The sequence below is a fragment of the Puma concolor genome, chromosome A3 (genome assembly GCF_028749965.1).
Source record: "Puma concolor isolate L17-30 chromosome A3, mPumCon1.1.hap2, whole genome shotgun sequence".
Taxonomy (NCBI): Eukaryota; Metazoa; Chordata; class Mammalia; order Carnivora; family Felidae; genus Puma; species Puma concolor.
Genome location: NC_141669.1, coordinates 58184345 through 58210389, shown reverse-complemented (window position 1 = coordinate 58210389; position 26045 = coordinate 58184345). Strand labels below are relative to the sequence as shown.

The 26045-nt window shown below is 38.5% G+C and overlaps 1 protein-coding gene across 1 annotated transcript in view; it reads left to right on the top strand.

Annotated features, from left to right (window-relative positions):
• ACTR2 (actin related protein 2) overlaps positions 1-24473 on the top strand; it is a 38888-nt gene extending 14415 nt beyond the window's left edge. The window contains exons 4-9 of the mRNA XM_025932400.2: positions 3613-3685; positions 7438-7574; positions 9612-9761; positions 13597-13742; positions 17387-17519; positions 21775-24473. Coding sequence (XP_025788185.1) covers positions 3613-3685; positions 7438-7574; positions 9612-9761; positions 13597-13742; positions 17387-17519; positions 21775-21945 — 810 coding nt within the window. The 3' untranslated portion in view covers positions 21946-24473. The remainder of the gene's footprint in view (positions 1-3612; positions 3686-7437; positions 7575-9611; positions 9762-13596; positions 13743-17386; positions 17520-21774) is intronic.
• Positions 24474-26045: the final 1572 nt, after the last annotated feature.

Sequence of the window (26045 nt, the reverse complement as noted above, 5' to 3'; positions counted from 1 at the left end):
TCAGTATACAAAACCCTGCTGCCATGGAACTTATATTCTGGCAGGGGACAACACCCCCACCCAAAAGTGAGTTAATTGAATGGTTTGTTAGAAGATAATAGATGCTAAATGTGGGGAAGCTGTGGGAGATTACATTTTTCATAGGATGTGGGAGTAGACCTCCCTGAAAAGGTGATATTAAAACAAAGAGTAAGGGAGTCAGCCAGGATGTGTGAGGGGAAAGCATTCCAGGCAAAGGAAGTAGCTAGTGTGAAGGTCTTAAAATGGGAATAAGCCTGGTATGTTAGAGAGTCAGCAAGGAAGCCAGTATGGGAGGGCAACAGGAGATGAGGTCAGAGAAGTAATGGAGCCAGATCATACAGGGCCTTGCAGGCCCTTAAAGGGAATCATTCTTTTACTCCAAGTGAAATGAAGGGCTGTTACACAGAAGGGACATTCTCAGATTTAGGTTTCTGTGGCTGCTAGGTTGTGAGTAGACCATAAGGAGGCAAGAGTGGAAGAGAGACCAGTTTGAAGGCTTTCAGTTATCTAGGCAGAAGATAATGATGGTTAGGATTAGGGTAATAGCAGTGGAAGTAATGACAAGTGGCCAGATTATGTATCTGTTTTGAAGGTAGGGCCAAAGCACGTTCTGATGCATTAAATAAATATGGGTAATAGAGAGGAGAGTCAGGGATGACTTCAAACGTCTTGGCTTGGACACCTGGAGGATGACGTACCATCAACCAAGGTAGGAGAAGACGAAATAAGTAAAACAGGATTTGGGGGGAAGGATCGAGAGTTCAGTTTTGGACATGGTAGGCCCTCATTAGACATCCAGTCAGAAACGTCAGGTAGATAATTAGAGGTATCTCCCACTTTTCAAAAGTTCATGTTATGCCACTTTGCTTTTACCAAAGACCTACGCTAGTACCTGTTTTTGCTAACTGAACAAAGTCTGAAGATTTTCACTTCTATGAAAAAGAGGGAAAAGCAAAAATTGGATTCAGCATTGGTTTTGCAGCAAGCTGTTAGAGAGGCAGCGTGCACCCATAGCAGGAGAGTGGTGCTGCCATGCTGGTTCCCCAGGACCACACTCAGCATCTGAGCATCAAGGCGCCCTAGCTTTGAACTGTGTCAGTGAGCATCTGTGCTTTATCTCGTTTTATTTTGTGCATCCATTAGCAAGATGTGCCCTAAGCTATGAGAAGAGCCTAAAAGAAGTTATTTTTGACATCTGGGAGCACTCATAAATTAATTTCCATATAAATTAATGGTCATTGCTTCTTTGATTTACAACATTTCAGCTTCACCAAAGGTTTCATGGGATTACTCTACTTTCAGATAGGAGAAGTCTGTAAAAAAGATCAAGATCAGAAGAAAAGTCTGAGGCTAGACTAGAAACTTGGGAGTCATCAGGATATAGATAATCCATTCACCAGGGAAGAGAGATCAAACATTGGTGAGAAGGCTATAAGGACTAAGGAGAGGGAAGCTAGTGAGAGCAGATTGAAGGGCTCTGAGGGAGCAGACACAGAGAGCAAGAAGTCTGCATCCTTCATAGTTCAGATAAGTAACTTTTCAAGATTGTCTTTCATTATATTTGCTTATATATGAGGTAAAAACTGTCTTTGTTTTTTGTTATATATGAGGTAGAAACTTGGAATAATTATTTCTGTTTTAGGAGCTTTGCAGACACTACTTACTGTAAATATTTTGTTTTGCTCCATGACCATGTTTAGGTGTTGATGGAAATTTTGGAAGGATTTCAAATGAGATTGTCGTGAGACAATATTTTTAAATTCTGGATAAAAATTTAAGTTTCATATTAAGTGTTTTAAAATGTTAAGATCCTGGTTTTAGTTAGGAAATCCATGTCATTTCCTTATGGCTTATAACTACTAATACTTTTGATGTATAAGTAGTGATGTGTCATTGGTATTTATTTTTAGCAGTGCATTGTAAAATCAGAGTAGAGGCATTTTTGCATTAAACTGAAAGGTTCCTAAACACGGAAACCTCTTTAGGAAAGCAACACAATGTCAGAATTAAAACCAAGTTTTCGTTCAAATCAGATGAAAAGTCAGGGAGATGATGTTATTCCTGGATGCCTCTTCCACTAGCTAGCTATTTGATCAGGACACATAGTTTTGGGGGTTTTTGTTTTGTTTTGTTTTTTGTTTTTTTTTTAATCTGCAAGAATGACAAGGATTGTCATGTAAGATTGTCATGTAAGACCTTCATGTAAGGTCTCACCTTAGTTTAGTATTCTTTTTTACTTGTGGGTGCAAATTTGGCTGTGACTGATAATGCCCTACTTTAATCTCATCCGGAAAGTTGATTTAGTACTAGAAATACTTTTTCACCATCTTACTGATAAGAACAAATTCTAACGGACTTTCAAGATGACAAATGCAAATACAACTTCACGCTTCCATTTTCTTCTCTGTGGAGGGGGAGTAAAGGATGATGGAATAGAATAATGTTTAGAACATCTAGTTGCTTAATTGATGAATATGTGTTTCAGAGTTACAACGTTTAAATCCTCTATAAGTCTCATTGTGACTTGTAAAGTTTCTGAGTATCTAGATTTTCAGAGTGGTAGTCAGCCATGCCAGTCAAGGAGTGGTCACTGTAGATGACAGAAGAAGTCCTGCAGCATGTTCCCAGCCCACCTGGACTACAGAGAATGAGCATGGTTGTGACCAGAGAGGGCACAAGGAAGCTCCTCCCCCCATCATAGCTCAGCTGAGAGCAGTGCCACAGCCAGGGCTCAAGCTGGGAAGGTGGGAGTACCAGCTAGGCAGTTTCTGTATCTGCCAGCCTTCAGGAATTACTGCGTACAGTTTTGTCTTTCTGCCCTACTGTTTTCCTACCTTCCTTTTTTCTTCTTTTTTTCATTTTTTTAACTGCTGAAGGTAGAGCCACAATCTTGGCTCAGCTTAGGGGAGAGGAATCTGAGGGAGGGTCAGCAGTTAAGCAATTTCTGTAGTTTTTCCTTGAATTAAAAGATATTTCCATGATGAATCACTGAATTCTACTCCTAAAACCAGTGTTACACTGTATGTTAACTAACTAAAATCTAGATGAAAATTTTAAAAATAAAAGATATTTCCATTGAGGGACATCATTAAGAAAGGCTTGTTTAAATGCAGAAATCTTTCTTCCACTCTAATTATCCATTGACTAAAACACTCAAAAATCTTTGCTTTGGGGCACCTGGGTGGCTCAGTCCATTAAGCGCCTGACTCTTGATTTCAGCTCAGGGCATGATCTCGCCGTTTGTGGGCTCGAACCCTGTGTGAAAGGGGCTCAATGTGGGTGGACGTCGAGGGGTTCTCTCTCTGTCCCTCTCTTTGTGCCCCTCCCCCACCCACGCTCTTTCTTTCTCTCTCAAAATTTAAAGAAAAAAAAAAATGCTTTGTAACACTTAAGAAATGCTTGAGAACTCGGTATTTATCCAAAATCTGTTCACCATCATTGGAGCTCTGTGGTAGCTGAGGAGAACGGAGGACTCTTATAGGTCCCTTGATTCTGTCTTGGCAACTAATCCACTCTGTGACAATCAAGAAAGCATAAATATTTATTATGTAACTTCTAAATACCAGTATTTCTTTCTTTTTGCATTTTCAGGTAATGTTTGAAACTTACCAGTTTTCTGGTGTGTATGTAGCTATCCAGGCGGTTTTGACTTTGTATGCTCAAGGTAGGTGAAACTTAATTTTTAGAACAACAATTCAGACATTAAGTGCATTTTATGTCACAGGAATTTGATTTTCTAATAAGTTTTGAATCCCAGAAAAGCACAGTATTATAGATTTATTCAAATATTTTCATAATTTCTAAAATTTGTCAAATAAAATCTCACATATATTTTTATTTTCTTCATTAAACAATGAAAGACCTAAGGTAAGAAGAGAACTTCTCAATTTTTAAGAAGTAGGAGGTTCCCTCTTTTAGACTGTATTGAAATAACGTCTTTTTGTACAGTGGAAAACGAGCATGGGATTTGTCCTTAGGATTGGCAGAGTTAAAGAAAAAAAATACAGAGATCCAAAAAAGTTAGTAAAGATCACGCCTGCCTTATACATGGTAGATGAAATACAAAGGAGAAGGTAGACATTTGGCAGTGTCTTCCTAACTTATATGCTTTCTTGGTGCTGCCGATAGTAACCGCCTTCCTTTCTATTGAGAATAAAAATTGGCCATGTGGGGAGAGCTCTTTACATTCTGATGTTCTGATGGTCTTATGAAGAACTTATGGGGCTGTCAGATAGGTGCCACACAGTCTCTTAGGTACTTGAAATGTAAAGATGCCCTCATAGAATATGGAATCTAATGGGGGCAAAGATATTGAAACAGATCATTTTGATTCAGCATGTCAGAGAAGGTTTCTGAAGGAAGGGACACCTGAGCTAAGTCTCCAGCCTTAATAGTTAGCAGTGTATGTGACATAGTACTTAGAAAACTCTTTTTAATATCATGGAGCGCCATCCTATTTTATATATATTTAGTAAAAATCACCTTGTAAAAATACGTTTTGACTTATTAAACCATCTTTAGTACTACATAGAGATTCTTAGAAAATACTTAGGGGAATTAAATTTTTAAAGAAGCTTTGTTCATTCACCAAGTGGAATGTACCTTGCACTCTGTTTAGTGCAGAGTATATAGCAGTGAGTAAGCTGGATGTGGTCTTCTTGACCTTTTTTTTTTTTTAACGTTTATCTATTTTTGAGAGACAGAGTGCAAGCAGGGGAGGGGCAGAGAGAGAGGGAGACAGAATCTGAAGCAGGCTTCAGGCTCCAAGCTGTCAGCACAGAGCCTGACGTGGGGCTCGAACTCAGACTGTGAGATCATGACCTAAGCCGAAGTCGGATGCTCAACCTACTGAGCCGCCCAGGCACCCCGGTCTTCTTGATCTTAAGGTGATTACAGTCCAGCTGTGAATAATTTTTCCTTTGAGGAAGGAATTAAAAATTACTTGCTACTTTACAAGGAGCATTTGTATCCAGGTAATTTTATTTCATTTTTAGAAAAATAAATTTTAGAAATTATTTTAGAAAATACCTTGGAAAAAGTAGATATTAAAAATTTTGAATCTAAGCTTCGAAACTGGTGATAATAGTTTCATTTAGGGGGTGAGGATGGGACAGTTCTGCTGAAATGAATTTTTGTTTGAACTATATTTGAATAAATACAGTTGACCTTAATGGATTTTTCTAGCGATATTCATAAATTTATTTGCATCCAATGAGAAGATACCCTCACTTAATTCCTAATATTTAACCATTTTTGTTTAACTGTTGATTCCTTAGTTTGAGAAATGATAGTCTAGTAATGAACAAAAGAACTCCAATAAAATTCTCCTTGAAGGTTGCTAGTGCTGTCAGTTACAAAAGCAAAGGTAGGAAGAAGCATTCAGCGCTGTGGAAGGGTTTTGAACAAGAGAAGTGACACGGTGGGTTAGGAAGCTATGTTTGACTACACGGCGGACACACAGGACTGAGGAGAATAAAGGGAATTAGGGGATCTGGAGGTTAGAATTGTCAGGAAAGGTGTAAATGAAAAGGTATGAACTAGATTGAACCTTAATCCATAGGAATTGAAGTGGAAGGAATGAGTAATCCAGTGAAAAAGAGGGGGGCACTGAAAATGGGTCAGATTATACAGGGAAAGGCTAGTGTGTAACCTGGTGGGAGTGGGAGAAAATAAGTAGAAGTTGCATGAGAAGGTCTGTTTGTAAAATATAATGTAAATCCCTGCTTTAGTTGACATTACTGGGAGTATTTTTGAATTAATGATGTGGATTCCTCTTTTTTTCAATGAGAAGTTTCTTGTTGAAAGGAATGCAGCATTAAAAGGTACTAAATGGTTTTTATGAACCTTTTTATGAAGATTTATGTCCACCATCAATCAAGGAGAGACATTATATGAGCCTCCAAAGGAGGTAGATTAAGTAAATGTATTCAAAGACAAATCATTATGATGAAATATTATAGTACATTCAAGTTTGTATTAAGAAAGAGGGTTTGGGCACCTGGGCGGCTCAGTTGGTTAAGCATCTGACTCTTGATTTCAACTCAGGTCGTGATCTCATGGTTTGCGAGATCTGCGCTGACAGCATTGAGCCTGCTTGGGATTCTCTCTCTCTCTGTCTCTCTTTCCCTCTCTCTCCCTTCCCTGCTAGCTCTCTCTCACTCTCAAAATAATTAAATAGACATTTTTTAAAAAAAGGAAGAGGGAGGGGTGCCTGGGTGGCTCAGTTGGTTGAGTGGCCGACTTCAGCTCAGGTCATGATCTCGCGGTCCGTGAGTTTGAGCCCTGCATTGGGCTCTGTGCTGACAGCTCGGAGCCTGGAGCCTGTTTCAGATTCTGTGTCTCCCTCTCTCTCTGACCCTCCCCCGTTCATGCTCTATCTCTCTCTGTCTCAAAAATAAATAAATGTAAAAAAAAAAATTTTTTTTTAAAAAAAAAGGAAGAGGGAGAGGTTCCTGGGTGGCTCAGTCATTTGAGCCACTGACTCTTAATATTGGCTCAGGTCTGAGATTGAGCCGTGTCGGGCTCCACCGTGGGCATGGAGCCTGCTTAAGATTCTCTGTCTCCCTCTGCTTATTTGTGCGCCTGCATGTGTGTGCTTGCTCTCTCTCACTCTCAAAAAAAAAAAAAATGGAGAGAGCCTCTTCAGGGATGTGAAAATGATAACATGATGGTTAAGAAAGTTATAGACATTGCATATTCTGTAGAGTTAAAAAAAATTTTTTTTTGGTTAAAAACATTATTAGACTATTAACTACTAGAAAATTTGAATTAGAAAAAGTTATGTATTTTTTTCCTGCATTAAGGAAGGTAACTTTTGTAGTCATTCCTATCAATAGGAAATTTTATCAGTAGGAATTAGAAAAAGTTATGTATTTTTTTCCTGCATTAACCCTTGTGCGAAGGTAACTTTTTGTAGTCATTCCTATCAATAGGAATTTTTCCAAAACATAGTTTTGAATATATGACAAAAATAATAAGTACATTATTTTCAGTAAGCTTCACTATCAACTTGTGTAGTATTTATCTCTCACAATGGTTTTCATAAAAGTTACCATGATGCTTTAGAAAATTGCACTTGAAGGGAATTTGGGGATGAAGATTAAATTGGAAAGAAGAAGAATCGTACTGAGCTTTAAGAGACATTCCTTGGTCTCAGAGTGTTTCTTCCCATCTCCTGGGATGGCACATAGTTAGACTAAGAGTCTCTCTCACAAGAGACCTGTGTGAGAATACTCACTTTAGTGTCCAGATACTAGAAGTAAGCTGCAGAATAGCAAACAGTAAAGAAATGCTGGCTTCTAGACCATTCTGGTTGGGGAAGTTTCTAGTTTGGCTTCTCTGCTAATTTTTGAAATTTGCTGGCTTTGATTTTTTCTGGTCTGGCTTTTTATTTAAAACTTCATGGTTTTCACACAGGTTTATTAACTGGAGTAGTGGTGGACTCTGGAGATGGTGTGACTCACATTTGTCCAGTGTATGAAGGCTTTTCTCTCCCTCACCTTACCAGGAGACTAGATATTGCAGGGAGGGATATTACCAGATACCTTATCAAGGTAAGCAAAAGAAGGTATTGTAGAAATTAGCTTTTGTAGTTTGTGTTTACTGACTTAACGCAGTATTTGAATATATCATCTCAGGACCATAGCAGATCTTCTGTACCACTGGAGGAGTGACACATTTACCCCAGTATTCGTATAAAAATCCAAGTAAGATTTACACACACGCTCTCCGGTACAGTAATGAGAATAGAACACATCATTACATAATTATGTTTGCTATTCCCAGGGACTGGGCAGTGAGGTATTTCAAAGATAGAAGAGACCTTAAAACCTCCTTGAACAGGGGCGCCTGGGTGGCGCGGTCGGTTAAGCGTCCGACTTCAGCCAGGTCACGATCTCACGGTCCGTGAGTTCGAGCCCCGCGTCAGGCTCTGGGCTGATGGCTCGGAGACTGGAGCCTGTTTCTGATTCTGTGTCTCCCTCTCTCTCTGCCCCTCCCCCGTTCATGCTCTGTCTCTCTCTGTTCCAAAAATAAATAAACGTTGGAAAAAAAAAAAAAAACCTCCTTGAACAATAGAGGCAGGCTTTTCTGCCATAAAACCTTTCTTTGACAGGTATATGTTAAAGCCATAATCCTGATTGGGTTGCCTTTTCTTGTCCTTCCCCAGAAAATACAGTGATCGCAAATTAATGATATTTGTTTAAAAACAGGGCCCCGTTGCACCAGACTTTAATATTTAGTAGTTTTCATGGAATTAACCCAGTTTTTAGTGTTTACTATATTAAAGTTTACTTCTGGGTATAATTAGTTATAAACATTGCTGGAGAAAGTGTATAAGGCAATTATTTGGAGGCATGTATATATATATTTTTAATATTGGGAGAAAAAAGTCTACTCTACTGTCTATATCAGAATTCTGTTACTTAGAATATTCTCTCCAGGTCAGTGGCTCTCTGCCAAGGCTGATGCTGCCCCCCAGGGACACTTAGCAATGTCTGGAGACATGTTATGGTTGTTAACAGCTATGTGGGAATGCTACTAAACATCCTACAATGAGTGGGGCAGCCCTCCAACAAAGAATTGTAAGGTCCACAATGTCATTGGTGCTGCTGTTGAGAAACTATTCTAGGGTGATATCTGTGTGATAAAATGGGTCGTATTAAGTGTTTACCTTGACGTTGGGTTCTTTTTGTCTCATTTAGAGTAATAATGAGATTAAGTAAATGAGAATTATACTCTCATTCTAGGCCAGAATTCTGTCTGAGGACTTTCCAAGGGTTTTCTCACAAAGATTAGCTAATGGGACTTACTTTTAAAGTTTTTATATGCAAAGTCCAGTTTGTTTCTGCTACATATTATGGTATAGGGTTTTTTCTGTCAGCTACTTGAATTCTTATCATTTATATGATTCGCAAATGCTCTGCCCATCTAATATGTGTCAGTTATAATACTAGAAGTTAGGGATAAAACTTTCTATGACCTAGGGATATTTCATGAATATGGCATTGATTGAGCAAGTGGCAGATTGTGGGAGTACAGAACTAAAATAATATGTATTAATACATAGAGTTTTGGGGTACCTGGGTGGCTCAGTTGGTTGAGCATCCAGCTCGATTTCTGCGCAGGTCATCATCCCAGGGTTGTGGGGTCGAGCCCCATGTCAGGCTCTGCGCTGAGTGGAGCCTGCTTAAGATTCTTCCTCTTCCTCTCCCTCTCCCCTTCTCCCCTTTTCCCCTTCTCGTTCTTGCTCCCTCTCTAAAATAAAAATGTTTAAAACTTTAAGACTTGATTATTTAACAAAACTGTCTGAACATTGGTACTCAAACAATAGTCTTTTTTTTAAACTAGCTTTTTTTTTTTAGCTCTTTTACCCATTATTCATGAACTGTTAATAATTCTTTTACTCTTTGTGAAACAAATATATATCCTTTTATGGAAAGTAATATTTCCCATTTCTGAAATATTCAGTGAGTCCTAAGGATCCACTGTCCATTGCATTTGTTATTGACGTGAGCTATTTAGTGGGCAGTGATCACTTTTCCAGAGTTGAACTCAATTCAGATTGTCAATTTACTGTTTTTTTGTACCAGCTGCTTCTTTTGCGAGGATACGCCTTCAACCATTCTGCTGACTTTGAAACAGTTCGCATGATTAAAGAAAAATTGTGTTATGTTGGGTATAATATTGAGCAAGAGCAGAAGCTGGCCTTAGAAACCACAGTATTAGTTGAATCTTACACAGTAAGTATTTCCAGTGTATAAAATGTGTGGTTTTAAAATGGAACACCATGACTGTTGGTGTGTGCTTAAAGAGATTTTCTTAGAATCAGTATTTTTGTTTTGAGTTGTTATATATGTGTGTGTGTGTGTGTGTGTGTGTGTGTGTGTGTGTGTGTGTGTATGTGTGTGTGTGTGACCTTATAATGTCTTTCCACAATAAGATCTTTGATTTAAGTTATTTTAGGATACCATATAATATGAAATAAGGCAAGAATCATAAATAGCCTTTCTACCTTAGGATATAAATTGATAAGAGATGTTATTTTGAGATTCTAATATCTGGAATAGCATTTTCAACATGCACTTTACAGAATGTTATTTCCCTGAGATGTTAAGTATTTTCACAAAAATTACAGTGGAGTATACATTGTCCAGTAAGTTTGGGAGTGTTTCGCTTTACTGAAGGACTTTTCAGAGCCTTTTATGTGCTAATTTGTGTGTGCCTGTGAGAATATAGCATACTGCGTGTTTCTCAACCTTATTAGACTACAGGATTCCAGCATTTCATGAGACTCAAAACGTTCTGCGAAGCATGCTTTGGGAAGTGCTCATCCTGTAATATTGCTCTAATAATTCACTAGGTGGCAGTGTTTTCCTGACTTTGTGTTTTCATAATGAGATCTTCAAAACACATGTTAACTTGAAAGTGTAACTAATAAGAATTAGAACCTAGTTATAGGTTACACCACGGGAGTTGGTCCTACCTGAATTTTAAATGTGTTTTTCTCCTAAGTCTATTATATTCATCTGGGTATAAAGTACTTTCATATCTTGTCTTTGATCTAGTTATTACTAAAATAAAAGCAAGTAATAGGCAATAAAAGCAAGGACAGTATTCTTAAACTATTTGATTCATAAAAAAGATAAATAAAAATAAAATATTTGATTCATGTAAGCTCTACATATCACAAATATGTAAAAAATAGTCCTTTTAAAAATAATTGTTAATTTTATAAATTATATTGTTTGATTTTTAAACAATACTGATCCAAATAATTGATAAGCAACTTAATGATCTCAAGATTTGCCCTAGGGATTCTTTTCTGAAGCTTTTTTGACAGTTCCTCTAGATGTATAATTTTTCATCTACCTGACTTGTTGGGAAGGAAGAAAGTGGCCTGAGACAAAGGATGAGGGAACTAGAAGTATACATATGTTTTGTTAATTTCTCCCCTCCTTTGTCAAAGAATTTGAGGTGGGTTACAAAAACATCTACAGTTGACTCTTGAACAGCACAGGGGCTTGGGGCACCAACACCCCCCCCCCCCGCCCCATACAGTGTGTATAACTTTCGACTTCCTCAAAACTTTACTAATAGCCTGCTGTTGACCTTGCCAATAACATAAACAGTCGATTAACACTTATTTTGTATGTTACAGGTATTTTATACTGTATTCTTACGATAAAGTAAGCTAGAGAAAAGAAAATGTTACTAAAATCATAAGGAAAAGAAAATACATTTATAGTCCTGTACTGTATTTATCGAAAAAAATCCATGTGTCAGAGGACCCGTGCAGTTCATACTCATGTTGTTATAACAAACATGTTATACATAATTCTTACTTATTTGTCATTTGCACAACAAATAAAACCAGTACACTGGTGAAACTGATAAGTAAGTGAAGGGGGAGAAAGGATGGGATAAGATTTGGTGCAAAAAGAGGAGAATCCTACAGTCTTAATAGTCAGTATCTAGAGGTAGGTAGTTCCCAGGCTGGGTGGCCCCACGCTGGCCAGCAGCCAGAGTACAGGAAGAAGCCCCTCTGGCAGAGAGGCTGGAAATGTGAGCTACAGAGGTTTTACCAGTAAGTGTGCTGTGTAAAGTTTTTCCAAATATCTTAGGTGATTTCATGTGGTTCCTAAACTCACCGGATGGTTTTATTTTGTTAAGAGTAAATGTTTGAATCAGTATTCTTGAGGGTTTTTTTGTTTTTGGGTTTTGTTTTGTTTTTTTAACTTGATACAATTTATTTAAAGACAGTTGTGGAAGTTTTGAAAAATGTGATTGCTTTTGCACATATCTGTAAACAGTTATAGCAAACATGGAGTAAATGTTTTAAAAGCTTGGTTTGTGGGACTTTGTCATACTGAAAAGTCATTTTTAGAATCTAAATACAATTACTGTATTATATTATAAATATACTGTGAGAAATGTTCATGTAAAACTAATTCTGGTATCTCCTATAGAAATGGGTCAAATGCCAGCATATACAAGCATGCTTAAAACTTAGGTCAATCCAATGAGTTGTGAGGTGGTTTTAAGAGAGGGAGTTTTTGGGATGCTTGGGTGGCTCAGTTGGTTAAGCGTCAGACTTCAGCTCGGGTCGTGATCTCTGAAGCCTGCTTCAGATTCTGTGTGTGTCTCTCTCTCTGCCTTTCCCCCACTCACACTCTGCCTCTGTCTGTCTGTCTCTCTCTCTAAAAAAAATAAGTAGACAGTAAGAGAGGGAGTTTTGGGGGGGCACCCGGCTGGTTCAGTAGTGGAATAATCTGTCTGCTAATGTTGAGGTCATGCGTTCATGCCACACATTGGGCATAGAGTTTACTAAAAAATAAAAATTTAAAAAATAAAGTTTTTACTTAACATTTCTCATTTAGTTAAACATGATGTGACTTAAGAGTTTTCTATACAAGGTTATGTTGTAATGATGTCAGATCTGTTGTTTAAATTTTATTTGCTTAAATTAAAATTATGTTTATCCATTATTTAAAATTTAATGGGGGCTAGAGGGGAGCCTGACTGGCTCAGTAGGTAGAGCATGCAAGTCTTAATCTCAGGGTTGTGAGTTCAAGCCCCATGTAGGTGTAGAGATTACTTAAAAATAAAATGTAAAAAAAAAAATGTTTTAAGGGTGCCTGCTCGGTCGTTTAAGCATCTGACTTCGGCTCAGGTCATGATCTCACTGTTGGTGAGCTTGAGTCCCGTGTCAGATGAGCTTGAGCCCCACTCCGGGCTCTGCACTCTCTTTCCTTCTCTCTCCCTCATAAACAAACAAACAAATAAATAAAATAAAATTTATTAACAGGGTCTAGTAAATAGGACACAGAATTGCTTAATAAAAGTAGTCTAGGGGTGACTAGGTGGCTCAGTCAGTTGAGCATTTAACTCTTGGTTTTGGCTTAGGCCGTGGTCTCATGGTTCGTGGGATCCCATGGAACCTGCTTGGGATTCTCTCTCTCCCTCCCTCTCTCTCTCTCTCTCTCTGCCCCTCCCCCCTTAACCATGCTCTCTCTCTCAAAAATAAATAAACTAAAAAAACACATTTTTTGGATTAAATGATTTGACAGAAGTTTTACACATGATATTAAAGTGTTTTGATGGCAAAATAGTAACGTTTCACAGTATAATTATTTGGTGAGAGAAATTAACATTTTTAACTATATGTGTCTATGCCACTTGGTAAAAATATCCATAAAATCACAGATGTGTTACAATAGAGAAGCAGCATTGACACCAGCAGTAATCCAAACGCAGTGGTTTATGAACATTTCCTTTTTATGCTTAGCTGCACACAGCAAAGGAACGTAATGCACTCGTGCCTTGGTGGTTGTTCTAAGAAATTCCTGCTGTGTTGGAGCATGGTGTGATGGCATGTTCTGCATTGAAAAGCAGAACAGCTATCTGAATATATTTTATTTTACCTTTTTCCTTTTTCAAGAATTTATTGTGGGAATAATATGTTGCTGGTAATGATTTTGGTTATAGAACAGATGTGTTTAATAGTGTTCTAGAGAACACTGGGAAATTTTTTAATAACGTTTTGCTGACTAATACCTGGTTATTCTTGGTTTCTAGCTCCCAGATGGCCGCATTATCAAAGTTGGGGGAGAGAGATTTGAAGCACCAGAAGCTTTATTTCAGCCTCACTTGATCAATGTTGAGGGCGTGGGTGTTGCTGAATTGCTTTTTAACACAATCCAGGCAGCTGACATTGATACCAGGTACATTATAAATGATGGCTTCCAAGTTATTTATCAGTAGATGGAATGTGTGTAGTTAAAATGACCAAGTTGTCTATTAGCTCACTCATGTTTTTGAACAGGTAAGGCAAAATAATTTTTTGAGGGTGGCACTGGGTGTTGAATATATATCATTATGTCTCAGAAACCACTTAAAAATTTTTTTTAATAATTTAAAACTTAAGGAAAACTTTCAGGAATAATACAGATAACTCATGTATACTCTTTTTTCAGTTTTGCATTCTACTAAGTTTAACATTCTGCATGTTCTTTCTGTCATTCTCTCTTTTTTCTTGAGCCATTTGAGAGTATGTTGAATGTATAAGTCCTCTCTACTCCTTAATATTCTCTTTTTATTTCCTGAGAACAGAGGTATTCTCTTCTATAGCCACAGTGCAGTTATTGAGCTCAGGAGATTGATAACTGATACACTGTCATGTGCCATCCATTTGTCACTTTCATCTACTGTCCCAATAATGCCCTTTATATAGTTTTTCTTTTCCCCAGGAGATTATCAAGTTGAGGATCACACAGGGTATGTAGTTGTCATGTCTCTTGGGCACAGTTCTTCAGTCTTTCATGACATTGACATCTTTTTAGAGTACAGGCCAATTATTTTAGAAAACTTTTCTCAACTTGAGTTTGTATTTTTTCTCATGAATAGATTCAGGTTATGCATTTGGGACTAGAATACTCCTTAAGTGATGAGTCCTTCTCAGGGTTTCACATCCAGATATGAGATCTGTTGTTTCCTTATTGGTGATGTTAGTATTAAGCTCTTAATGAAGTTTCCTGTTTAGTTTTTGTAGTTTTTCTCTCTTAGTTTCTAAGTAATTTGTGGGAAAATACTTTGAGACTGTCTTGATCTCCTGTTCCTCATTAAACTCTGCCCCCCACCCTTTTTAGCATCTATTGATGCTAAAATGCCTAAATGCATTTTTGTTGTGGTTGCAAAAAGGTGATTTCCTAATTCTGTCATTCCTTTTATATGTATTAGTTGACATTCTAGCATAAGGAAGCACTTTTCCTTGTTTTATTTGTTATCAGCGTGGACTCATGATTTTGTACAGTGGATTATAATTCATTACCATTTTTATTTATTTTAATGCTCAAATTGTTCCTGATTTGGCCAGAGCCCCTTCAAACAGGGTCTTGCATCCTTTGATGTGCTGTTATCTTTTTGAGCACATTGTGTTTTGTGGCACAGGATATTCCTGGCTTTTCTTTAATTTTGTAGGTGAAGCATTACCATATAGTCAAAACTATACAAAAAGTATTCTTTGAAGTATTATTACTCTCCCTGCCCCTTGTTCTCCACCCTAGTCCCCCTCCCTCTTATAGGTAAATGGTCTCATTAGTTTCAGGTTTATCCTTTCTATGTTCATTTTTTCTTTTTTTTTTTTTTTAATTTTTTTTTTTTTCAACGTTTATTTATTTTTGGGACAGAGAGAGACAGAGCATGAACGGGGGAGGGGCAGAGAGAGAGGGAGACACAGAATCGGAAACAGGCTCCAGGCTCTGAGCCATCAGCCCAGAGCCCGACGCGGGGCTCGAACTCACGGACCGCGAGATCGTGACCTGGCTGAAGTCGGACGCTTAACCGACTGCGCCACCCAGGCGCCCCTCTATGTTCATTTTTTCTTACACAAAAGGGAGCATAGTAAAAATGCTTTTTTGCCCTTCTTTCACTTAGTATGTCCTAAACAATCCTGTACCATTTCCTAGGGATCGTCCTCCTTTTTCTAGTGTATACATATCCATTTATTCCGTGAATCTTGGTTATTTAGGTAGATTCCAGTATTTGTGCAAATAATGCTGCAATTAATAACCTTGTGTACTCTTTATTTTTGTATTGTTGGGCATGAACATTCTGAAAAAATTTCTAGAGGGGGAGTTGTTGGTCCAAAAGGTAAATAAATGCATGTAGTTTTGTTACTGCTCAGTTCCTCACTGTGCAGGCTGTACCTTTCTCCTTCCCACCAGCAACAGGTGAGGGCACCTGTGTCCCCACAGCTTGTTCACAGTGTGGTGACTTTTTAACTTTTATGCCAGTCTGGTGAGTGTAAATGATACCTCAGTGTAGTTTTAATTTGTATTTTCCTTAAGAGTGGAGTTGAGCATGTTTTTCTTTGTTTAGGACTGTTGTTATTGTTCATGGCTTTTGCTTATTCGTGTATGGAATTTTTGTAATATTTTCCCCTCATGTTTTAAAAGTTCTTTTGCTATTATAGCTAGTTCTGTGATCCATTGCAGATACTTCTCCTAATTTTCCATTTGTCTCTTGCTTATGGTGTTTTTGGCTATGCAGAAATTTGTTTTTACATAGTTATTAAATTCATATCTTACATTGCATCTAGAATTGATTTGAGTCATATTTGGAAAGCCCTCCTATATAGCTGGGTTATAGAGGAATTCACTCAGAAGCATTTTGTAAAGCAGGTGTTTGCTTACTTGTCTTTTTAACTTTGCATTAAATAACCACCAAACTAATTTTTGTGGGATGGCTGAGGAGCAGGATAATAAAGGAAATTAATAAAAATCGCAGTTGGCTTATAACAAGCTATAAATTTGATGGAAGACGATCAGAAATCTAGACTTGGAGTAGGGAGTAAATTTCCTTAGTAGGGATTAGGTAGACGCTTTTGTCCCTTGATTTAATGATCACTGATAGTAAAATTGCATTTAAAAGTGCATGCCTCTCAGTGGCGATTCAGGCGTTGGCATGCCTGAAACCCTGGACTCAGGTTTGGTACCCTTTCGACGGAGCTGGCATTAGGAAGTGGCACAACTCAGCTGTTGTGTGTTCTGCATTTTGAAAGTGTTCACGTAAACACTAGTGGGTACATGTCACCTCAACTGCTTGGCATAGGCTACGTTCACGTGCATACTTCTGCAGGTAGATAAAAAATACCGCTCTCCTAGAAGCTGGGGTTAACAAATTGAGAATTTCTTCCACTGAGAACCTAGAAGCCAGTTTGAATGAGGCCAAAATAAATGTGACTCAGCTCCTGAACTAACTTTACAATGAAGAGAGTTCCTCAGACCCTCACTCGGTTAAATCACTTTTAGTACATAGCAGTTATTTTAGATTTGATTATCGGTATGATAAGAGCAGCATATTCAAGGAAGAGAGGACTGCTATATGAAGCAAAACACACCAGTCTAACCAAAAATAACAGCGGACAGTCTCAAGGCAAAGGAACAAAAGGGAAAACTACAAAAGGCAAATGTAAACGTTGAAAAGCAAGAACTGAAATCATAGTAGAAAATGGTTAATTATAGTAAACAACCACATCACACAGTGGCTCCGGGGAAGCACTGTGATAACACAGTCCGAATATGAAAGTTTGTAATGTGAACTATGGTCGTTATTAAAAGGTTCGGTTACATTTGCAGGAACCTGTGTCAAGTGCTTTAGAAGTATTCTCATTAAAATTATAATTATTTTACATGTAGAGAGGGTTTGTTATAACAGTATTAATAGCAAACATTCAGCCCTGTGATTTCCATGTTGGATTTTATTTAATTCTCCCAGCAGTCCCCTGAAGCTGACAGACAAAAAGGAGCTCTGAGAGACTATTTTCCCCATCTGAAACCCCAAATGAATACCTTTTGTGTCCTTCTAGATCTGAATTCTATAAGCACATTGTGCTTTCTGGAGGTTCTACTATGTACCCTGGACTGCCGTCACGGTTGGAACGAGAACTTAAACAGCTTTACTTAGAACGAGTTTTAAAGGGAGATGTGGAAAAACTTTCTGTAAGTATCAATCAATAATCCAGCTGTTAACATACTTTTAAAACCCTGTAAAGTAGCTTGTGAATCTTGACAACCACCAGAGGGAGCATGAAGTCTTCCTAAACTAATTATTAATACAGTCACTTGCAGCCTTGAAGAGATAAGAGGAAGTAAATGGTTCGAGGTAAACTCTCTTTCAGAATGCTTGTGCTACCTGGTCACCTCACCTACCTGGTCACCTCTGAGTCAGTGGCTGGAAGCAGTGAGATCCAGGGCCAAATGTTCTGATTCATCTGTAACAGCCTGGAGTCAGGGTGCCTCTAAATGCACGGGAAGAGGGGCGCCTGGGTGGCGCAGTCGGTTAAGCGTCCGACTTCAGCCAGGTCACGATCTCGCGGTCCGTGAGTTCGAGCCCCGCGTCGGGCTCTGGGCTGATGGTTCGGAGCCTGGAGCCTGTTTCCGATTCTGTGTCTCCCTCTCTCTCTGCTCCTCCCCCGTTCATGCTCTGTCTCTCTCTGTCCCAAAAATAAATAAACGTTGAAAAAAAAAAATTCTAAATGCACGGGAAGAACCTGCCTTATAGGAGTCCCCCCTTTTCTGCGGGGGATACGTTTGAAGGCCCCCAGTGGACGCCTAAAACCGCAGATAGTACTGGATCCCACGTATACGATTTTTTCCTATACGTGAATGCCTGTGATAAAGTTTACTTTCTAAATTAGGCACAGTAAAAAACGACGATAATAAAATAGGACAGTTATAACAATATACTGGAATAAAAGTTATAGGAATGTGGTCTCTCTCTCAAAATATCTTCTTGTACTACACTCAGTCTTCTGTGATGATGTGAGATGACAAATTGCCTGCGTGAGGAGATCAAGCGAGGTGTTCTACGTAGGCCTTGTGAATGTAGTGATACGTCAGAGAGGATCATCTGCTTCCAGACCATGGGTAGCAAACCACAGAAGACAAAACCGCAGATAAGAGGGGACTGCTGTACTATGGAGAGAGAAATGCCTCTTTGGGGGTTTTGAGTTTGTTTTTTTTTTTACCTTTTTGGATATGTAACCAGCCTTCAGTGCTACCCTTGGACTGTCTCATTTCTGATTCTAGGCTATTTTTCTGGCTGTTTCTTGCATGTCTTATCTCCCTAATCAGATTGTAAAACACCATGGGTCAAATATTTTGTCTCCCCAACTATCCTGGCTCTTGAAACAGACTTAAATTGGTAGTTGTTGATGTGTAGAATAGAGAGAGATTTTTAAACTAGTATGTAATAGTCGATGGTTATTTGGGATTGATTTTTCTTCTACAAACACTGGAGTGTGTGAAGTACAGTACGTATACTCTGCATTCAGCCAGAAGTCATTCAGTTCTGAGTTCTCCTCTTTGTCCCAACAACTTTGATTGGCTGTTAGATAATGAGATTACATAGTACAGAGGACTTGTGTTTTGGAGATACTAATGTCACATCTGTGACTCGAATTGTGGAAATTAAATTGAGTACGGACTCACATACATTAAACAAATTAAAAGACTCAAAAGGAGCCATGTTGTCTAAGTACTCCGCTTATTTGTCTGATTTTATTGAGTTATACATACAATTTAAAATTAGCCTCAGGTGATTATTTCCTTATTCAGCAAAAATTTCTTGACATCCTTCTGGGTGTTAAACACTTGTCTTAGGTGCTAGAACAATCAAAACATGGTAAATAGAAACAAAATCACTGCTTTTATTCTATGAATAATACTTCAATAGTAATAAGCACTGTGAAGAAAACTAAAGTGAGGTCAGGGGCTAGTAAGTGGTAGTGATTGGGGAGATGGCTTGATCGTTCATGTTGTGTGGTCAGGGAAAGACTCTGATGAGATCAGTTCTGAGCAGAGAATGGAGTGAGCGGGTGAGCCACGTGACTATCTGCGGGAAGAATCTTCTAGGCAGGAATACCAAGTGCCAAAGCCCTGGGTTGTCAGGATGTAGGTCTTTTTCAGACACAGTAAAGGATTTATTTAGCTTTAGTCCTAATGAGATAGAAAGCCTTGGGAGGGTTTTGAGCAGAGAAGTGATAAGATCTGACCTCTTTTTTTTGTTTTGTTTTTAATGGTTATTTATTTTTGAGAGAGAGGGATAAAGTGCAAGCAGGAGAGGGGCAGAGAGAGAGGAAGACACAGAATCTGAAGCAGGTTCCAGGCTCTGAGTTGTCAGCACAGAGCCTGATGTGGGGCTTGAACTCAGCAGACCACGAGATCATGACCTGAGCTGAAGTCCGATGCTTAACCGACTCAGCCACCCAGGTGCCCCGGATCTGACTTGTTTTTAAAGAATCACAAAGCCTGGGTTTGCCTGGGTGGCTCACTCAGTTGGTTAAGTGTCTGACTCTTGATAGCTCAGGTCTGATCTCAGGCTCGTGAGTTCAAGTTGTTTTTTTGTTTTTAAAAAAGAATCACTAAGTCTGGTGTGAATAGATTGTTGGGGGAGGGAGGAAGAAAGAAGGATGTAAAAGGATGCGTTCGCAGGCTCAGAGGGAGGAGACAGGAGACGGAGGTTTATGAAATGGAGGAGGAGGTGTGAAATGGTTGTGTTGGAGAGAAGAGAGAAGAGACATGTAATGGGTTTGCCGTGCTGCACTGAGGGGCTCAAGTAAGGTAAGCGATGCAGTCAAACCAACACTTTTGAGTTTCTCACCTGTTGTGTTCAGTTCCTTGAAGGCAGCTACAAAGTAGAGAGTTGAACACCCAAGTCGGTGTTTTGAGAGGCAGAGGACAAAGTCACTAAGGATAACACCAGGAAATGGTGGTGAGAGCGTACCCCCATGCACAGTAGGAGCAGGGATGAGAGGAAGAAACCTGGGGGTCCTGTAGGTGACTTGGCAAGGAGGAGTGGTGGATGGAATGGTCTGATAGAATGAGCTTCAACTTTGGAGTGGTAGGGAGGAGGGAGAGAGGTGCAGCAGTGAAGAGCAACAGTTGATCAGAACCTCCAAGGTTAGGAAGGTGGTGATGTGAGGAAACCAGCAGCCAGTTGAGAGAGCTGCAGGGGCAGCAGGGTCTTGAGGGGCCATTATTTTTTTAGTTTACATCCAAGTTAGTTAGCATATAGTGCAACAGTGATTTCAGGAGCAGATTCCTTAGTACCCCTTACCCATTTAGCCCATCCCCCCTCCCACACCCCCTCCAGTAACCTTCTGTTTGTTCTCCATATTTAAGAGTCTCTTATGTTTTGTCCCCCTCCCTGTTTTTATATTATTTTTGCTTCCCTTCCCTTATGTTCAGCTGTTTTGTATCTTAAAGTCCTCGTATGAGTGAAGTCGTATGATATTTGTCTTTCTCTGACTAATTTCACTTCTGGCTGTTTTTATAAATAAAGTTTTATTGGAACACAGCCAGGCCCCCCCCCTTTTTTTTATGTAAGTAAACTGGTGTTTTTATGTGTCATATACTATCAGATCTCACAGTTCCATTTATGTGACGTGAAGACAACTTAACGTGACATAGTTTACTTGGAGTCTTGCAGGATTTGTGGCACAGTAAATTAAACCATGGCACTTTAAGGTTTCTCTTTGAAGCGTGGACTGATCACACAGATTGAGGTGTATTTTTATTAGGCAGTCAATAGTGGCTAAAGATGATAAAACTTTTCCCACTTATCTTTAATTTTGGTTACTGTTTTGATTTTTTCCAGCATCCCCAAGGTTTATTTGACTATACTTGGTCTTGTTTATTTTGAGAACATTTCATTTCAATTTGAAGCAATAGAAAGTGAGCTTTGCTTATAAGAAAAGAATTTCAGTCTTACTCTTACATGGGACTGCAATCAGAGGCGTTAGACCTTGAAGAAACCATAGAAGTCCTCTTACCCAAACTCTTGACTTGACATCTGGCTAAATGATTTGCTGATGTGGTCATCACCAGTTGATGGGAAAACCTGCCACAATCAGGACTGTGGTACTTGGGCTCTGTCAGTAGGCTGATCGTGGAATTTGTTGTCCAAATCAAGACACTTCTGAGAGTGACAGAGGGCGTTGTTAATAGTGATGCGGCAACAAGTGTAAATCAGGACTGCTCTAAGCACTCTGGGATGGATGTGTGATCTCCTAGTTGTGAGCTTTTGGCAGATTACAAAAAATATCTCTGTACCTCAGACACCAAATTGCACCGTCCTGCTTACCTCCCAGGACTGCTGTGAGAATTCAACAGGAGAATGTATGAACAGTCATTTTCATGAAGCAGAAAGCATTATGCACGAGTGACACTCTGTGATCCCCTCTTTCTCCTTTAGAAATTTAAGATCCGAATCGAAGATCCACCGCGCAGAAAGCACATGGTGTTCCTGGGTGGTGCAGTTCTGGCAGATATCATGAAAGACAAAGACAACTTCTGGATGACCCGACAAGAATACCAAGAAAAGGGTGTCCGTGTGCTGGAGAAACTTGGTGTGACTGTTCGATAAACTCACTCCAGAGCTTGCTCGCATCACACCCCTAATGCTTTCTTTTTTCCTTTTTGCCAATCTTTGAACTCATTCAACTCCAGGACGTGGAAGAGTCCTCTCTGTGCCCTTTGACTGGAAAGGTCAGGTTTTATCCTGGTGTCTTGGGGGAAGCTTTGTTAAATTTTTGTTAAAGTGGGTAAATCTGTTTAATTCAGCCACTTCCCTACAAACACAACGAGAGGGCAAAGGGTCCCCCCGTCTGCTGCTTTGTTTCTTCTAAGTAGGCATTTAGATCATTCCTGTCGGCTTCCTATTTTCACTTTACTGCTCTAATGCTGCTAGTTTTAGTCTTTAGCACACTAGGTGGTATGCCTTTATTAGCATAAGAAAAAAACTTTAACAGGAGCTTTTACATATTATTGGGGTGGGGGTGGTAAGGGATGGGTGGGCAGCTGCTGAACCCTTTATGGCATTTCCTCTGTAGTGTGGTGCTTTCAACAGTTACTGCACAGTTTAAGTACCTTAAAGCTTCTGGAATTAACATTGTAGGGAAATGTTAGGCTCAGAATTAAAGTGTTTGGGATGGGATTTTGCGTGGGGGGAAGGGGTGGTCTTTGGACTTTTGAATTTTTGAGCTTTTCTGCTCTGAGGTATGTAAGATGAAATTTATTTCCAGTCCTTTGATTTGGCAGGTTTTCTTCGACTTTTGGTCTGCCTGGAACTGTTTCCATTTGATGTAAAGAGCAAGTGTAATACTCCATTACCATGTGGCTTAGCGATTTTTTTTTTTAATTTTTATTTTTTAAATCAACCATGTTAGCTGGGAATAGACTCCCTAGAATCTATCAGTGGACAATTGACAATTTAAAAATGCTTTTGGAAATTCCAAGTACAGATTAGAAGAGTGCTTAAGAATGCTTCTTTCTATACCAGAAGCATTAAGGTACTCCAGTGCCAAGTGCCATTCTTACAGTTACTCTTTTACATAACTGACCAGTGCTGATTTAAGAAGAAGAAGTAGACGCGTATAAATAATTACTGGCGGTAGGTTACAATTTTGGGGTTAAAAATAACATTGAAACATGGGACTTGTTGCCAGTTGGGTAATTTTCATTAGTCTTTTTATTATTTTAATTTGCAATCTGGAAGTGGAGTATAATTTGACTACTTAAAATGTTGTTGGCAAAAAAAAAAAAAAAAATCAAGATTTAAATTTGTATTCGTGCTGAAAAAGTAATCATAACTAGTAAGTCTCAGTCATCTTATGCCTGAAAGAAGAATTGTTGGTATTTTGTAAGTGGTAGCAGACTTTTCTGTGTCAGAAAATCATATTTATGAATCTGTTGGTACTGCTTTGTATCTGAAAAAAATATCAAATAGTACTCAGATTTGAATTCTTTCTAAATTTGAAAAATAAAGTAATAAGAAACTCTATCATGCTAAGTACAAAATGCAGATTCTGGGGGAAAAATGTTTTCCTTCATTTCAAAATATTCTTTACTAATAATGGCTTTGAAAGAGGAAGCTTAGTTTTTAGGTGACTACATTTGGAAAAATTATTGGCTTTAAGACCTTTTTTGTGAAAAAACTTAAAAGTCAGTTTACATGAAATAAGCAGCAAAAGAAGGTTAGTTTTAATAATGCAGCTTCTGTTCATATTAAGTATTTTTTGTCTGTTTTACCTCACTTTGAACAAGTAAAAGAAGTTAACCTGCATGCTGGACATGCCTCAGTACACGTGAATAGCCTATGAATAAAGTGTACTAGATTTTAGGGACATGGGTGTCAGTCATTTTGGAATTCTCAAGTGTTCCTAAATCATGTTCTAACTCCCCCTAGCCTTTTGAGTCCTGGACTTGTTAAAGGACACACACGTAGGACCAGTACCTACCAGCTGTTCATTTCAGGTAAATTGGATGAACTCTTGGCCTTTGGTCATGATTTTAATATATGGGGGTAGAAAACAACAAGGACAAGGATGGACTCTTACAACAATGAGAGAGCATTTATCATTTGCCCCTTGAATGTAGAATTTGGTTTTAATTTCAGTATTCTGCTAGCAACCAGGACAGTTAAAATGGTGTATTTATATATATAGTATAATTTTAAAATTCCACTTTCTAATTTTCCTATTCCAAGGCAAAATAATGTATTTAGTTATTTGGGGGGTAGTTGAAATACTAGGTTTAACTGGAGTTGTCAGGTGGGAGTCCCTCAAACTAACATATTTTCTGTTTTAAAAGAGATCTGATTTTTAGCTCTTGAGAGCCATTGTCACTTAAATTTCCAATAATGATTAAAATTTCTTTTTAAATTAGAATTGCCAATGCCTTGACCTTTGAGAAGGGTTTCTTAGAAATAAGTCCTACATTTAAACTTCTTTCTTTAAAACATGGTATTGGATGTTGACTTTTACACAGTTCTGAGCACCGTTAACAATATCTGGAAAGTGTTTTGCGAGATCAATGGAGAGTTAAACATTCTACATTTAACGTGAATACACGTCTTTTTGATTCAGAAAATAAAATCAGATTTTTGAAAGTAAATTTGAATTTTATCTTGGTTTTGCCTGTTAACATTTTTCTCTTTAGTTTCATTTTCGTATTTTTATTCATGTTTTCATTTTTGCTAATGCAAGGTGGATTGACAATTCCATGCTAGTTGTTAGGCCAAGTTCCGTTCAATGTTGTGTTTTTATTTGGCCAAAAAACGTCTTTATCTTTGGTGTGATTTTAAATAAGGAAAGGAAAAAACTAGCAGTAAGAGCAAATTACAGGTACAGCTGTATTAGAGGGTCCCCCCTCCCTCCGCAAGCAAACTGTTTTGTTTCCTGAAAGACTTAAGGTGGCTTTTACAGTATTAGGAAAGCTAGACAGATATATATGTCACTTGACCCTTTTCAAAGACCTTTTAGCTCATTTGCAGACTTTTGGCATATTATTTTTAACACAACTAAAGGGTGAACTTTTTAAAAACTCACCTTCCTTTACTTCCATACTTGCCTTTGAGGATAGGGGCTGAGGAGTAGCTGATAGAATTTTTGTTTATCCTTCTTCATGAACTTGTACGCGTGGATTTCACTGCTCCCTTCATGGCCACGTTCCCCCAGGACTTCCTGAGGTCTGCCTCTGGTGTCTTACCAAGCTCTTAGTTGCCAGAATAATGTGACAGCCGTCCCCGTGTGTTACAGAGGAAGAAGTTACTGGGCACTGCTCCTTGGTCTCCTTGGTGATAGAATGAGTGTTTTAATGCTCTTCGTTTGTTTTTCTTCGCCCATAAACTTTGACCACTGTATAATTACGTGTGGAACTGCACTAACTTTAGAACCATTAGTAAGGGCACCCAACGACAGTGAACCAGAAGCTCAAGGAATTATTTTAGCTCAATATTTAACACGTAATCTAATCTTGGACTAATTGACCAACTGCCCACAATACCCGGAGTATTTGTAGGCTTACTTTTTTCCTCCAGCTCAAGTTGACCTATTAAAAGCTTGAATACCTTGTAAAGGCCAAATTGCTGACTTTAACCACTATATTGTAAGTAACCTTAGCTATAGAATAGAAAAACTCGTGTTGGGGTTGTAAATAAGGCAGCTGTTGTATAAATGCCACCGATTTTTGTACTAAGTATTTTAAAAACCTCCTAAAGCATCTTGCTCTTCATTGTTTAAATAACATCTGAAGTTAGGGAGAAAGAAGCTATTAAACCATAGTTACTTTTGTTTAAATCATCTGCACCATGGCAGTGACAAAAAAAATGCTTTGGGCCTATTAGAAGTATTTTACTTTGTGTTGTGTAAAATGTGTTCTTTTGTGTTATTTGCGCCTGTCATAAGCATCTCATGTTGTGTTAGATGTAAAATCTCTAACTGGGTAGGGGGAATCCAAATGATTCTTTAGGAGAACAGTTCCTGTCCTGTCTCATATCTACCCTCAGTTCCTCCCCAGCCACTAGAGGAAAAAGACTGGGAAGGACTGCAAATAATTTTCCTTGAAGTAGAAGCATTAGTACTGTAACTATGCTTACATGTATCAGCCAAAAGGTTTGGATTTGGGACATGCAGAAAAAGCAGTCACAAGGTTAGTAAAGTGTGGTTTTTAAGCCCCAGGTTGACT